Below are 15,256 nucleotides of genomic sequence, written 5' to 3'. Positions count from 1 at the left end.
CAGCCAGCCAAAACAACACAGAATTTACATCAGTCAGACCGGGCTGGCTAATGTCGCTGCACATGCAGACACCGAGCACCATGACCACTTTAATACACCTGAATTAAAGCAAGCTTACGGCCTCTGTAGATAAGTACTGAAGGCAGCTTTAGAAGAACACAGACGTAGCAAGTTGTATATCTCTACATGGTTAATAATTAGTTTGGTCTAAAATATTAAATTCACTTTAGCCAACAATTTTCAAAGCAGACTTGGAGAATTTTTCAATTCAGCTATTCTGGTCTCAATCTATTAGATTCATTAGATGAAGGCCACATACTAGCTGCAGGATGTTTTGTAATGAAAATAAATTTATTGTAGGTTTTACATTTATAGTTATTAATAGCTGGACACTGATATTGCCTAATCAATAAGAGTAGTATGCCTTTGGAAAACACAAAATGTGTCACGAAAATGTGATAAACCTTAGATAAAGTAAAATCACTGAATTGGAAACACAATCTCTAAGGTACCTATGTTTTAAATTTAGCTATATCTGGCCTAAAAAGGAATGCCCATTTATTTCACTTTTTTTTTCTATTGGCAGCAAACAAACATACAGTATGGCCATAATTCATCTTTATAAGCATATCTTGTGCATTATACAGGATGGTAGCAGACAGGGTAAAAAGTACACTCCTGACACCATAACAACTTAATTGTAATTAAGTTGTTATGGTGCCAGGCAGTCCCTGGCGTGCCAACGTCTTCCCTCCAGCACGGTTTACCTCTGCCCCATTCTTCTAAAACAAAAAGCCTCTAGCTGCCACCAATTGACGGAGAGCATCAGCTGACACTAAGATAATCAGCAGTGCCCCTGTCCGCGGCTTCCTGTTGGACGAAGCTCAGAGAGTTGGAAAGGCAAAGCAGACCTAAACGCTGGAGAGAAGACTTTGAGGTTAGACTGTTCGGGATTGGTTTAATCTCTAAAGGACACCATAGCAATTTGATACTGATGCCAAAAGTTCCCTTTAAGGAACTTCCAACTTATCAGAAATTATATCTCCCATGATCCTCTTCTCTCCGGTGCACCATAATTATAGCCGGCATTGCAGTTTACCAGCACTCTGCGCTAACTCCGAACCATTAATAAATATACACACACACACTCAAAACATCAAACAGAAAAGCCCACAATATTTTTATTAACAGAACTTTGATTTTTCTAAATTTTTCTAATATTTAATTAACATGTTTTACAACGTATCAATCAAATTAAACCCAAATAAAATGGTTTGAAACCATAACTTAGCTAAGGGGGCTGTATTGAACTGCGAGGGCAAAAAGAGGGATTTTCACGTCTTTTCCTCTACCTAGTCCTGTATAAGAATAAAGGGGCTGTTTAGATCACATTGCTTGGAAAAGGGTCCAAATCCCTTCCTTGAACTACCAGAGTCCAAGTTATAAAGGAGTCAACTCCCTGACTGTATTCGTTGTGGGATTCGTCCACCTAAAGTGCAAAACTTCTCTTGAGGTTTCCCATGATCCCTCTCTGGTACCCAGAATTAAAGCAGCCAGAGATTGATTAATAAATATGTGAAAGAAAAATAAACGAACTTGCGTTGGGAACGGAAGCATGCTGGAAAGCAGTTTTGTTTTGTTAAAACATGATGAGAATGTAAAACTAAATTGAAAGTGCGGTGAGCTGCCTTATTAATAAAATATTGATCACAATTGGCTTTGTTCTCTTAGAGAAAAAAAACAAACAATTAACTCAACAAACATGACTGGGATTGTCACATTCAACATTAAAACGGTGCATTGGGCAAATCACGCCATACCACGCATCTGGAGTCACTCCCGGCAACAAGTGGAAAAAGCTGTAGTTATGGTGGGTGCACCTTCATAATTATAGGGTAGAAACAAGACTTGCAAACATACACAAATTATATATATATATTTCACATTTTTCCAGTGGCTCAGATTTAAACCTTGAAGAAATAAAAATGAAATGGTATTTGGCTTCGAAAAAGGGTGAGGATTAAGAGGTAAGCAGTGGTTTGCTGTTCAACCTGCCATTCACAACAGGTGTAGGGCGAAGGGAATGTCATTGTGCATTAGAATGCAAAAAAATATATATACTTTATGGGGGGCATGGTCAATGGAAAGGACCATAGCAAACTACAACTAACATGGTCAGCTTCTAAAAATGTGCAATTCAGAGTATTGGTTAGTGTAGCTGCTAGGAGTCTAAATCTCTTTAAACATCCCATATCCAATCAATGTCCTGCCCAGAAAGTTACAACGCTGTGTCGAACTCTTCGTGTCCGCTGATTTTGTCCTGGGCTGCAAGTTCTACTTCACCCAACTGCTCCCGTACTTCATGCTGCAAGTGAGGGGGAACCACAAACTGGTCATCGGGATCCATCTGAGAAGGTGCAGAAAAGTAACCAGTCTTTCTTTTAGGGGCCTCAGAGGCAACTTCAATTAGGTTAAGAATTTCTTCTAGAGGCACAACAGAGCCATTGGAGTGCTTCTTCCTATACATGCATGATCCAGACATGGTTGGAGGCATGTCGTCCTTTTCTTGGCTTAAAAGAGATGAACTTTTATGGTTTAGGCTGTTTTGTTGAAGAATCTGAACAAAGATCCCTCCACTGTCATCTTCTGGACCATGAACAGTGCTGGTGCAAGGAACCTCAGGTGTCTGCTGTCTGCTGCAGTGAATGTCCACTTCCACCTCTACTCTACTGCCATTGGTAATGATGCCTTCAGCTTGTAGCTCATCATCGCTGTCCAAACCATTGTCAGACTGGTTGCTGGAGAAAGTAGCACAAGATGGCTGCCGCTGGAACGTGCCTGCTGATGGAATGGGATGTAAACTGCAGCGCCTCTCAGTCCGAGGGATGACGCCACAGTCTAAACCAGCCATGGCATGCTCATCAGAGGCTGTGGACCCGACCTCACTACTGACCTCAGAGACAGACATCTCGCTGCTGAACTCTGATGCAATGCCACTGCTGGAAGATGGAGTTGCCGAGTCAGGAGATTCTTTTGTAGAGTTTGAACCAGAGGGGTTAGGTAAAGTAAGTGTGTGCATTTCACAAGTGCAAGCATCCTCTCCGATGTTAAGAAAAACAACCAGGGCAGCGACGTTATCTGGGCAGCCATAGCTTTGTGCTAAAGTGCAAAGTTTCTTGGCAGCAGCCAGTGTGTCGGGAAGGTGGCGAATGGCTTTTACAGCTTCCTCAGGGGACACATACTCCCACAAAGATTTATTCCCCAGAATCAAAAGCTCATCTTGAACACTAAGTGCTACTGTAGTGACATGAGGCCTGGGCCGTACCCACGGATGAAGATAAGTACAACCCAACATACGAGTGCAGCAGGTTACTCCGTTTACTTTGTTATCCTACAAGGGAAAAATAAATTGTAATCAGAACAATATTAACTAGTAAAATTAAAGTGGGTCGTACTCTGATTCTCCCCCTTCACTAGGCAACAAGCTCTCCAGTAGTGGCAGGTGATGTGTGGATGGAGGGTTTTTAAATAACATCTATATATGGTTCTCACACTGACAATCCAATAAAGGCATGGCTTAGTTTGTTTAGGAATATAGATAAAACCTGGACAACTGGTGGTGGCACTGTAAAGTCTAGATCAGTGGTTCCAAGCACAGTCCTCAAGAACCCCCTAACAGTCCAGTATTTAGGAAACAAACAAACAAAAAAACAAAAAACACTTTAGACACTACAGGGTAATAATCCCTGAATCCTGGAACCCCTGGTCTAGATGATTGAGTTGTACCATGTTTTTGGTGATACCCAAGGAAAAAAAAACAAATAACATGCAATTCTCAATACAGGATGAAAAGACGTTTGTTGGTGGGAGTTTGCTTAATTAGAATTCAAAAGCCTTTTTAAGCCAAAAGGCTAGCTGATCTTTCTTAACTTTGCCTGTGGACTACAAATGTTCAAGGCAAAATCATAATAAGTGACTGGTAAAGGTGTAATGGCTAAACAATTTAGGATTTTAAAGTTGGGATAAAACTAAAAAATGTAATAATTGTGATAACATTTCATTCCACGAATCACAGAGTACCGCCACACACAGGGGTGCGCCGTTTATAGAACCAGTGAGTCACAAACAATCTGGTGATTTTATTGGCTCCAGTTAATCAGCAGATGAATATTAAAATAGGATAGAATCAGAGTTGAAACCTTGCTAGAGCTGCCCGTGGCTTTATTTCACTAACCTCTGTGATAATTGCCTTTTGTTCCTTAATCTTTAGCAGATCCTCAGGGCAATGCTCCAAACAAAACACTCTAGAGAGAGACAGAGGTTGTCCGTTCCGACACAGTACCGCTTTACATGACCCCACGTTGGCTACAGTTAGAGAGAAACCGCTATTGTGGTCTGCTGCTCCGTGTCCGATGTAACAGAGAAGGGCAGAAGAACCCAGCTTCTGACCTGCCACTCCTAGCTTCCTAAAACAAAATGTCAAATATGGACATACAATAAATATCAAAATGGGGGGGGAGGGGGGAAGAGGGTTACTCAGTCAGCCTATCTCAATATTGAGTTTTAACGTGTCTGAGAGCTCTCACTCTGCTTCATTTATAATGAAAGTATACCTTTTTGACCTATGTTTGCCATGGTAAGAACATTCACTGACCTGTGTGACACAAGAAAGGTGTGGCACATGAAGGTTCGATCACTGCTGGACTGTTGCATTTCTTCCAGAAGTACATCACCCATAGTGCACTGCAACAGTCGTGGAACCTCCTCATTTCGGTCTCCATCAAATACGCCGTACAATGCCTCCACTCCCTCGGCAAAGTCACCCACGGCAAGGGACGATACGCAGAGTCTGTGGAAAGTGGAGAAGGTCACGGTCGCTGCATGAAACTCCCTGAGAAATCTCCCAACTACAAACAGGACGTCACAGGGTGGAATACTCACTTGTTCCTCTGTCCAGACATCTCTGCGAGTCCATGACGCCACGGGGTATTTGGCGCAGCCAGGTCTGCGCTCGGAAATAGTTTATGGTCTATTTTCAATATTGAGATATGACTGAAAAGAGAAAAATTGTGAGTGGTCTGTCAAACCTGGGGGGTGGGTAATCAATTTTCAGAAAGAAAAAGTGTTCTGTTTCACTCTTTTCCCCACCACCCCCCTAAATTTGGCAGTTCTTCGAAATGGAAAATGGTGGAAATTATAACGAGAACAGTCACTTTTTAGATAAATAATTTAGTTAAATCATAAGAAAGATATCCTATACAAAGATCAATATGATGTATACAAACCCCCCCCCCTCTCCCAAAAAAAACAAAAAACGCAAACGGTCTGAAAAGCTATACATAAAAAGCGGTTTGATCATGTTGGAACGCATTGTGCTGGAAGCAGACACATTGTATCCTCGGATCAGGATGATTAGCGTTGGGGACTGGATATGAATCCAACGAGATTCTTCTGAATAGTTTGTGGAATTTCTTGTATTTGTGATCAATACTGAGGGTGGGGCTTGGCAGCTATGCTGGAGGGAGGCATTTCACTCTGATTTTACTCGTTAAGTTATGTTTTGAGATCGAATACCCTAATTTTGTACTCCAATTGGAAGCAGCTTAAATTGTTTTGCAGCTACCCAGAGAGAACAACTTGAGGGATTGGGGCTTGGTCCAGCTAGCAAGCTCAGAGGGCAGGAGAAGAGGTTCATCTCCTGGCCTAAAGAGGTTGGATCTTTGAGATTCTGCTTGTTCCCCATCTTTGGAGCGGTGAGGGTTGTCCAAAGCAGCTGGCTCATAAAGGACCACTATAGTGCCAGGAAAACAAACTCGTTTTCCTGGCACTATGTAGTCCTTAGGTTCCCCCCACCATCATGGCCCCTCTCCCACTGGGCTGAAGGGGTTAAAACCCCTTCAGCCACTTAGCTTTATCCAGCGCCGGGGAACTCTCCTCCTCCTGCCGATGTCAGCACCGAATGCATTACTCAGACCACTTCATTGAGCTGAAGTGGTCTGGGTGCCTACAGTGGTCCTTTAACCCCTTAAGGACCAAACTTCTGGAATAAAAGGGAATCATGACATGTCACACATGTCATGTGTCCTTAAGGGGTTAAGCTTACCTACTTGGTACACACCTTTCTCCTAAGGCAAGCTGGCTACGCGAGGCTCAGATAACATGGCCCCCTCTCCAGCTACATCGCCCCTGCTCATGGAGGTTTCCTTGCAGGGCTGGAAATATTCAATCTGCTCAGCCTTGGACGCGGTATACAAGTGGTTATGGTAATGTATATCCAGACGTGAACTGCAACTCACTTCCATTGCCAATGAGTCGGATCCGAGCAGTGCCTTGGTTCACTGCTCTCTATCTGAGTCGGAAACCCAGATGGGGATTCACCCTGTCTGCAGTCCACACCACCTGGAGGATCTCTCTTATGTGGGACTCTCTAAGGAACTTGACCCACCTGATGTGGAGGGGGTCAGTGCACGTTATGTACCAGTTCCTGTAACAGTGTGGGACTGGAGGAGTGAAAAACGAGGGCCGAACCCAACAGCTTTCCATACCTGCAGCGTGCAAGCCCTGGCAACCCTTGGCAATTTGACTGGCTCACAAAGAGCCCATGGTGTGCTCTATGCTTGCTCTCTGATCGGAGATTCGGATGAAGGCCCGGGGCTGATGGGCTTTGTCCTACCAGCAAAGCTATCTCACTGCTTCATGGGGAGAGCTGGTGCAGGGGAGCGTCCCCTTTACATTTTATTCTGTTCTATTAAACCATTTTATTATATTTTGGGATATTTCCACATTATTTATCTGGTAGTCCGCTCCGGTGGTATATATTCACTTGACCCGGTTATAACAGTATAGGTCAATTAAACTAATTACTTTCATCTGATCTAGCTATGTGTTTATTCTCTCTATAATGTGTAAACTAAAATAAGGTAGCTGTGCGCTCTTTTGAAACCAAGTAATATGTAGCATTGTCCTGCTATAATTATCTTAATATTGCTTGACTTCATTTGCATATCTTACTCGGTATGTAATCCATTTATCTCAGTATATACACACACACACACACACACATATATATACACATACACACACACACACACACACACATATTATATATATCTCTAATAACTCTCAAATCTTGTGTCGGGTACCTGAAGATATCAAGGAGCTGGTGTGTGAGGGCCAGGTCATGGTTCCCTTTCAAATCCAACTCATGCAGGGCCGGAGGGAGAGTTTCCGGGGGCAGAATTTCCGTCAAGCTGTTACAGCTCAGGTCGACCAGCTGCAGAAACAGAGAGCAAAGACGTCTCATGCCAAAGGCCGTATAAAGTACAATGAACACAAACCTACGGGGTACCAGAGGGGTCAGGAAGAGCTGTACGGGTTAGAGGAAGAAGCACAGCATTGAGAGAAGTGTCAGGTGGTGGGAGACCTGGATATGCGGCAGATTGAAGATTTCTGGGAACACTGTGATGCAGTTGGAGTGAGCGGACAGTGTGTGCAGTCGCTTGCAGTTGGACACCGTGCTTGGAATGGTCCTCAGGCGATTCCCACTGAGATTGAGCTCCTCTAACTGTTCCAACTTATGGAGTTTACTGGAAGACACAAACATGGAGCAGATTTGGATTCATCATCTTTTTATTTATATAGCGCTTACAGGTGTCCTTAGCAAGTAGAGTAGCTGTACAGGTAACAGTAAGACACAGTGCATACTTTTAGGATAAAGACCTTGTCCTGTAGCACTCAGTGTGACCTTGGGACTGAGCAGTAAACGCCAATTACAGTTATGACCAACCTATCCCAAACATCTCACCTTGCTGGGAAGGTATCAAGCTGATTGAAAGCCAGATGGAGAATCCTGAGGTTGAGGTGTTCAGTCAGTACTGGAACGTACTGATCCGTGAGCCGGTTATTAGTCAAATAGAGAACTTGGAGCTGGCTGATCGTGTCCTCCCCATAACTCGCAGAGGGAAGGGTCTCCAGAAAATTTGCAGACGCATTTAGGAACCTGAGACTGAACAAATCCTGGATATATTTAATGGGCGATCATAAAGGCAGACAGGGTACATGCAGACTATTCTAACGTGTTCCAGAGTTAATTATTCAAGGAACCAGCAAACATTCCTTTGTTATAGATGTCATAATTCTTTATAATACCATGGCTTTATGTGTATTTAAAGCAAGCTATACTTAAATCAGAGAATTTATGTTTTCATTCTTCCCTGAACTTTCCCCCCAAATAAACAGTTAAACTTCACTGACTCAATAATACTCGGAGAACAGAAGAGCCATTTGCTCCATGCACAGTTTGTGTACGTGTGAGGGAAACGGTGTCGAGAATCCGTAGATCATGTCCATTTTTAGATTGATCGTTAGGTGAAAGTTAGCATTTCATTCTTCTTCCGAGGTCAATAATACGAGTTCCATTAAGTTGGGTAAAACATTTAGATCTCAGGAAGTACTTGAAAACTACAAACTATATGTATCTTTCCTGGATAACTACTTTAATATTTCTATTTCCACGCTCATGACATAGGAATAATTATTGTAGCTAACTTGCGATCTACTGTCTGTTGCTCCTAGAATCCATCTGCACCGTGCGCATTGTACCAGCAGAGGGATTAAAGAGACGCTTGTAATACTTACTTTAACGCCATTGAGAAAAGAGCATCGGGAAGGTGGCTTAGAGAATTGTGCTGCACATCCAGCGTGTCCAGGGAAATGTTCTCCACGGGATTTGGCAAGCTCTTCAACTGGTTATGTCCCACAGCCAGCTTCCGGAGACTCTGACTACACATCAGCCTTAGGAGGAAGGAAGAACAATCAATGATGGAAACAAAGCTGGAATCCAACATTGCTGCCACTTAGCTCTGTGTACCTACCTCAATGGAACCTCTGTCAGGAGATTCCAGCTGAGATCCAAAGCTTCCAGCTTCTTCGACTCACACACCCATTCTGGAACTGCAGCCAAACAATTCCTGCATCGATAAAATTATATTAATGGCTTCTTTAAGGAGCCAAACACTGAACATTGCGCCGTCTTTTTATGTTACGTACCTCGATAAATCTGCAGAAGCGAGCAGAGCAGGGGCCACAAAAACAGTCATGGATGTCAAACCTGTGACACAGGAATCACACACATAATGGGCATCAGCCAATCATCAAGTGCCAGCAGTTTAGATATAACATGATACAACAGCCGAGAACAAGGCTTTAGAACTCACGGTTGGAGTTGGCATAAATGGCTCGCAGAGAAAAGCCACAGAGTTTCAGCTCCTTGAGTTGATTCCGTTCACAATGGAGCTGCTCCAGACTTCCCAAGCAGCTCAGATCGAGTTCTGTCAACCGATTGTCCCGGACATCAAAGTAGGTGATATGCTTTATACACTCCATGCTGCCCCCCATGACCTGCCGAAGAAGATTCATTCTAGATCGGAGAAAGAGGAAAAGAATATTCAGATGTTGTCTAGAGCAGTTTTACCAAACCAATCCTCAAACACCACCAGAAAGATCCAAGTGTGTTTAAATATGGACATTATAGCAAAATGACATAAGTAAAACGCTGAGTGACCGAATAGGGCATGATCTGAATGGCACATCATATTGAAGTCCCTTCTGGGTGATTTGACTAAAACAATCTTTAAAATCTGCTTTGAATAGACTTTCAATATTCTACATGTCTTGGTCAGCAGGTGCTAAGACCAGTCCTCACTGCCCCGTCAAACTTATAAAGAAGACTAATCTATCTTTAATGGGTAACTAGGACATTAAAGTAGGATATAAGTTACAAACACACCTCTACCATCCGATCCGTTCAGGACGGTCACCCTGCAAATCTGTGTATTTAACTTAAACAGTCTGTCAATGTGGACAACTTCTACTGTGCCAGTTATACTCAACATGGTAGCAACAATGAATTAACGTTTACAAGGCAAGAGAAAGAATTAAACTAGGTAAAGAAGGTGAGTGAGTATCTGCCAATCTTTTCAATGTCTAACCTAGCTGTAATGCATAAAGTCAGCTATGAAATACCCATCACAGCGCGACAGATCTCCCGTCCACGATGTGTCCCCTGTACACATGAATAACGAGCCAACGTAGCAGTGGGAGAATCTCACCTCAGGTCTATATGCTTCAAGTGCGGCATGTTGTTTAGCATCTGGAGGCTCAACATTCCCACGCAGTTACCGGCCATGCACAGCTTTTCCACGGAGCAGAGTTTCTCGTAGACCTTGGGGATATTGCTAAAATCGTTGAAAGAAAGGCCGAAGGTGGAGAGGTGCTGCAGACAACCCAGTTCTTCAGGTACTGAGGTCAGCGAGTTCCCATCCAGGATCAACGTCTGAAGGCTAGAGACAGAGAGGGAGAATACATAAACAAGCCATTAGTGTCCCTTCTAAGGTGACAAGTCCAGCAAAGAAACGGCTAAAGGAGGTCTGGTTTTACAAACCCACAAATGGCAGTTTGTAAAAGAAAAATAGAACACACAATACAGATATCACATTCACATATTAACCTGCTAGCCAGGCTGCAACGTTACTTCTCCCAACATAAATTCTGTTTCTGGATTTATTCACTAAACTCCAAATTGAAATCTGAAAGGCAAGACGTAGGAAAATAGGCGGATCTGGAAATGTTCCACTTTTTAACGGTAGTCACAGCATGGATTTTTTTGTTTGTAGGAGAAAGCAGGAGTGTTTGTTGAGATTGTCACTGTGTTTGATAGTCAGTGTGTGTGGTGTATGTGCACTCCCCTGATTTGCAGGCAACATGTGGAGTAGTAAGTTTAACTAAATGTCACAGTCCTGTTTATCTCTTATTGTCTCCACTCCATTGTCACTGTCTCTTCTTCTCTGTCACCGTCTTCCTCCCCAATAATGTCCCAATTATTGTCCCCACTCTTGATAGTTAAAAAAAAAAAACCCAAAAAAACAGACAGTATCAAGTTTTGTCCAGTACGGACAGACACATCTTCCTCGTTGCTCACAATGTTGTAGTACAGGATGTGGGTGTTAGGTCAGACATTACTGCAGCACAAGCATCGGGGAAGCTGTTGCGTGTGTGTAACAGACCAAGTCACACCTTGCGTGGCTATGGTTTCCAGCACTGGCTGAGGTTTGTTTCTGGAGCCTCCAGAGTGCCTCCTGGTGGCAACATGCTACGCTGTGTGCTATATCTTTAAGACACCCAATATATTGCAGAGTGCCTACAATGTATTCTACTCAATGATCAAATATATATATATAATACACACACACACACACACACACACACACACACACACACAATATATATATATATTTTTTTTTATATAATTGTGAACATAAAGTGAGCCACAAGACAAACTGTGTAAAAGTGCACAGTGATATAAAACACAATAAAGTGCAAAGAAAATGGTGTGAAAAGTATTGCCTTCATGAATTACATGAGAACACTCTATACATACTATTGTCTGGAGTATCTGATGTAAAAAATAAATAGAATAAATGATAGGGTAATACAATAACAATGAGTGTCACAAAGGAGTAAGGGAGAATATTCAACTCACAAGTGAATATCAGAGAAGCTCTAACTGTACAGCTCCCTCTCATAAACCGGGTGCCAATGCTCGTTCTGGGAGGCGGGGCTTCCGACCAGCTTGCAAAACGTTTCGCCGATGACTCTGCTTCCTCAGATCCGCCTTCCAATAGTCCACAGTCTCTACTTGGGTTTAAATAGAGATGGTGGACTATTGGAAGTCATCGGTGAAACGCGTCTTTGTGCCTTCACGTCATCACGTTCTGCACGCAAGTGGGAAGCCCCGCCTCCTGGAACGAGCATTGGCACCCGGTTTATAAGGGGAAGCTGTATGTAGCCGATGTCTACCTGCCAGCCTGCGTGTTTTTTTATACCACAGTCGTCACTCTGGTTATATTGAAGAGCCCATACAGTTAGAGCTTCTCTGCTATACACTTGTGAGTTGAATATTCTCCCTTACTCCTTTGTGACACTCATTGTTACTGTATTACCCTATAATTTATTCTATTTATTTTTTCACTTGAGATACTCCAGACAATAGTATGTATAGAGTGTGCTCATGTAAGTCATAAAGGCAATACTTTTCACACCATTTTTTTTGCACTTTATTGTGTTTTATCGCACAGTGCACTTTTACACAGTTTGTCTTGTGGCTCACTTTATGTTCACAATTATAAAAGCTATATGTATATATGCACTTTATCATTGAGTGGAATCCATTCTAGGCACTCTGCAATATATTAGGGGTCTTACAGATACAGCCCACTATTTGTATGGAAAACATTGGTAGCAAAATTATAAAATCCTGTCTTATATTATAATTATAAAAGCCTTGGTTTTAAAAGATACCATCCAAAACAACAACAAAAAAGTAATAAAATTACACAAAATAAACATGCTTTGAGCAACTGAGCCACTCTACCTACTGACCTGAGCAATTGACCAATCTGTGCGGGTAGCTGGGAGAGTCTATTACAAGACAGATTCAGCTCCGTCAGGTTAGGAATTTCACAAATCTGCAACGGGAACTCTCCCAGTTTATTGTGGGACAGGTTGAGAACCCTCAGCTGTGAGAACCTGAAACAAAGTGACAAAGGAAAGGTATTAGTCCTTCCTGAGAAACCCCTATAACCTTTCTATAGACTGCCACTAACGGTTTATTCCAGGCATGGCACAATGAGTTACTATACACAGTGATATTGACTTTCACATTGAGAGAAGCTCGGTTTTCATTTACTAAAGGCATCACATAGGTCATAGGTTACACAATCTTGTAAGGTTAGGACCTGCACAGGCTGTTCACCCCACCAGGACTCTCCAGCTGCATGAAGTTGTGGCGTAGATTCAACGATGTGATATCTTGGCAGTAGAAGAGGTGCTCCGGAACCTCTTCCAAGCTTTGACACGAGAGATCCACAGTGCTGAGTCTCTGAGATACCACCTGCAAGGGATCCAACACGGAGAACTGTGACCCACCAACCAGGTCTCCATGGAGAATAACCAGAACCCTTAAAATAGCACCAAAAATATTTATTCTTTGTGAACAGAAGGAGGATGATGTTATCCTGGACTGCTCTTACCTTGGTTGCCTGGCGGTGCCATCGCTGATAGTCTGTGGGCGAATCAAAGCTAATGTGGTAAGTCGGAGCCTGGGCTTCAGCCGAGCAGAATGCCAAGCACAACGGTCTTCTCTTCACCTCCTCAATCTGCACAGAGAATACGCAATCAGCATTTTGGTAAAGAAGAGAATAGTTATATCGAACTGTTGGGATATGCCTCACGGTCTGATGATCATTGACCTCACCTTGCCACCTACAAGGGGTAGAATGTGCATTTTTCCCGTCTGACATTCCTTCACGGAAGACACAATTAAGCATGTTCCACAGAGGACCACCAATCTCTCAGACCATTTGTGCAGTTGTGTTTTGCCTTTACGCACATTGAATACTCCAGACAGCAGAATTCTGTCCAGCTGCTCCAGTGGACTGGGTTTCTCTGGAAGGAATACAAGCTGCATTATTATGGATATCACCTGCGGTCGAGACATGGCATCAGAGCAGTGGATAGACCCATTCCAATTCTTAGTCTCAGTTACTTGGAAATTGACCCCCATCAGTATACCAACCACCATGCTTACTGAAAGATTAAGATCAGACCAGTCAGTCATCTAGCGAAGGAAATCACCCAGCCAGAGGAAGAAATGAATAGAAAGACTATCACTATAAATGGTACACACTAACGCAGTTAATATGAGATGTACAAGGCCCCAGAAAACAGATACAATCCCACTCCTCCATGTCTACAGCAGAATGCAAACCATATATCCAACAGTGCAGAGAACCAGCTGTCGCTGCATCATAGGAAACATTACACCTTAGTACCACGACCTTTTAGTCTCCCACCATTTTAACACTGAAATCACCTGAATTTTATATACCGTATATACAACACTTTTTAATTAAAAAAATAAAATAAAATATTTTAATTTGTTGTGACTAAAGTCCCGAACGGGGACTGAAACATTGACATCTATATACTTTAACATGAAGAAATCAGTGTTAATTTTGGCAGCGAATTTCAATTAAGTTTTAGTCATAGACTTTGGACTAAAAAGCCATTTTATCTGAATTGTTTTAGTTTTATCCAAAATTTTCATCGACTTAAATCTGGAACAATCTAAAATTGTTAGTCGACAAAATTAACACTGGAAGAAATAAAGCAATATGTTAATAAGTGCGTGCTCATAGCTCTACTAATATATGTATTTAATGTTGTATTGGTGACTATAGTGTCCCTTTAGCTTACTGAAGCAGTTTTGGTGTAGAGATCATGTTCCTGCAGTCTCACTGCTCAATTCTCTGTCAATGAGGACTTCAATCACTTTGTTCATGCAGTATTAGCCCCACCTCCCTGCATGTGACTTACACAGCCTTCATAAACACTTCCTGTGAGGAGAGATCTAATGTTTAAACTTCCTTTATTGCAAATGCAGAATGTCTCATCTCCTGCAATGTTAATAGCTTGTTAGACCTTGCAGGAGTCTCCTGTATGTAATTAAAGTTCAATTTACAGAGCAGGAGATAAAAACTTCTAAAGCAAGTTACTTCTGATTGAAAATGAAATCATTTTGCGTTCATTCAGACTGCGTCAGTCACAGCCAGTGGAGGTGTGGATAGGGCTGCATAAACAGAAACAAAAGTGATTTAACTCCTAAATGGCTGAGAATTGATTAGTGAGGTACACAAACAGGGAGAAAAAGCAAAAATTGTACTACATTGTTGTAATAAAAGGTAAGGCAGCATGCAATCTGGTGTGAGTTACAGTAAGTACAGCTGTTATACAGGGGTTTTAGTGCGAGGCACAGCAGTTATACAGGGGTTTTAGTGTGAGGTACAGTAAGTACCTCTGTTATACAGGGGTTTTAGTGCGAGGTACAGTAAGTACCGCTGTTATACAGGGGTTTTAGTGTGAGGTACAGTAAGTACCGCTGTTATACAGGGGTTTTAGTGTGAGGTACAGTGAGTACCGCTGTTATACAGGGGTTTTAGTGTGAGGTACAGTGAGTACCGCTGTTATACAGGTGTTTTAGTGTGAGGTACAGTGAGTACCGCTGTTATACAGGGGTTTTAGTGTGAGGTACAGTGAGTACCGCTGTTATACAGGGGTTTTAGTGTGAGGTACAGTAAATACCGCTGTTATACAGGGGTTTTAGTGCGAGGTACAGTAAGTACCGCTGTTATACAGGGGT

The 15,256-nt window shown here is 42.4% G+C and overlaps 1 protein-coding gene across 1 annotated transcript in view; it reads right to left on the bottom strand.

The window, feature by feature from the left end:
* Window positions 1-1,165: 1,165 nt before the first annotated feature.
* PHLPP2 (PH domain and leucine rich repeat protein phosphatase 2) overlaps window positions 1,166-15,256 on the bottom strand; it is a 29,471-nt gene continuing 15,380 nt past the window's right edge. Inside the window, exons 4-19 of the mRNA XM_063438633.1 lie at window positions 13,313-13,503; window positions 13,089-13,214; window positions 12,795-12,949; window positions 12,439-12,585; window positions 10,110-10,340; window positions 9,216-9,418; window positions 9,049-9,109; window positions 8,874-8,969; window positions 8,638-8,793; window positions 7,805-8,005; window positions 7,424-7,586; window positions 7,143-7,273; window positions 4,942-5,052; window positions 4,655-4,849; window positions 4,235-4,466; window positions 1,166-3,391 (exon numbers count right to left, since the gene is read on the bottom strand). Of these exons, the coding sequence (XP_063294703.1) occupies window positions 2,279-3,391; window positions 4,235-4,466; window positions 4,655-4,849; window positions 4,942-5,052; window positions 7,143-7,273; window positions 7,424-7,586; window positions 7,805-8,005; window positions 8,638-8,793; window positions 8,874-8,969; window positions 9,049-9,109; window positions 9,216-9,418; window positions 10,110-10,340; window positions 12,439-12,585; window positions 12,795-12,949; window positions 13,089-13,214; window positions 13,313-13,503 (3,512 nt within the window). The 3' untranslated portion in view covers window positions 1,166-2,278. The remainder of the gene's footprint in view (window positions 3,392-4,234; window positions 4,467-4,654; window positions 4,850-4,941; window positions 5,053-7,142; window positions 7,274-7,423; window positions 7,587-7,804; window positions 8,006-8,637; window positions 8,794-8,873; window positions 8,970-9,048; window positions 9,110-9,215; window positions 9,419-10,109; window positions 10,341-12,438; window positions 12,586-12,794; window positions 12,950-13,088; window positions 13,215-13,312; window positions 13,504-15,256) is intronic.

This window comes from Pelobates fuscus, chromosome 12 (genome assembly GCF_036172605.1).
Source record: "Pelobates fuscus isolate aPelFus1 chromosome 12, aPelFus1.pri, whole genome shotgun sequence".
Taxonomy (NCBI): domain Eukaryota; kingdom Metazoa; phylum Chordata; class Amphibia; order Anura; family Pelobatidae; genus Pelobates; species Pelobates fuscus.
This window is presented reverse-complemented; position numbering and strand designations above follow the sequence as displayed.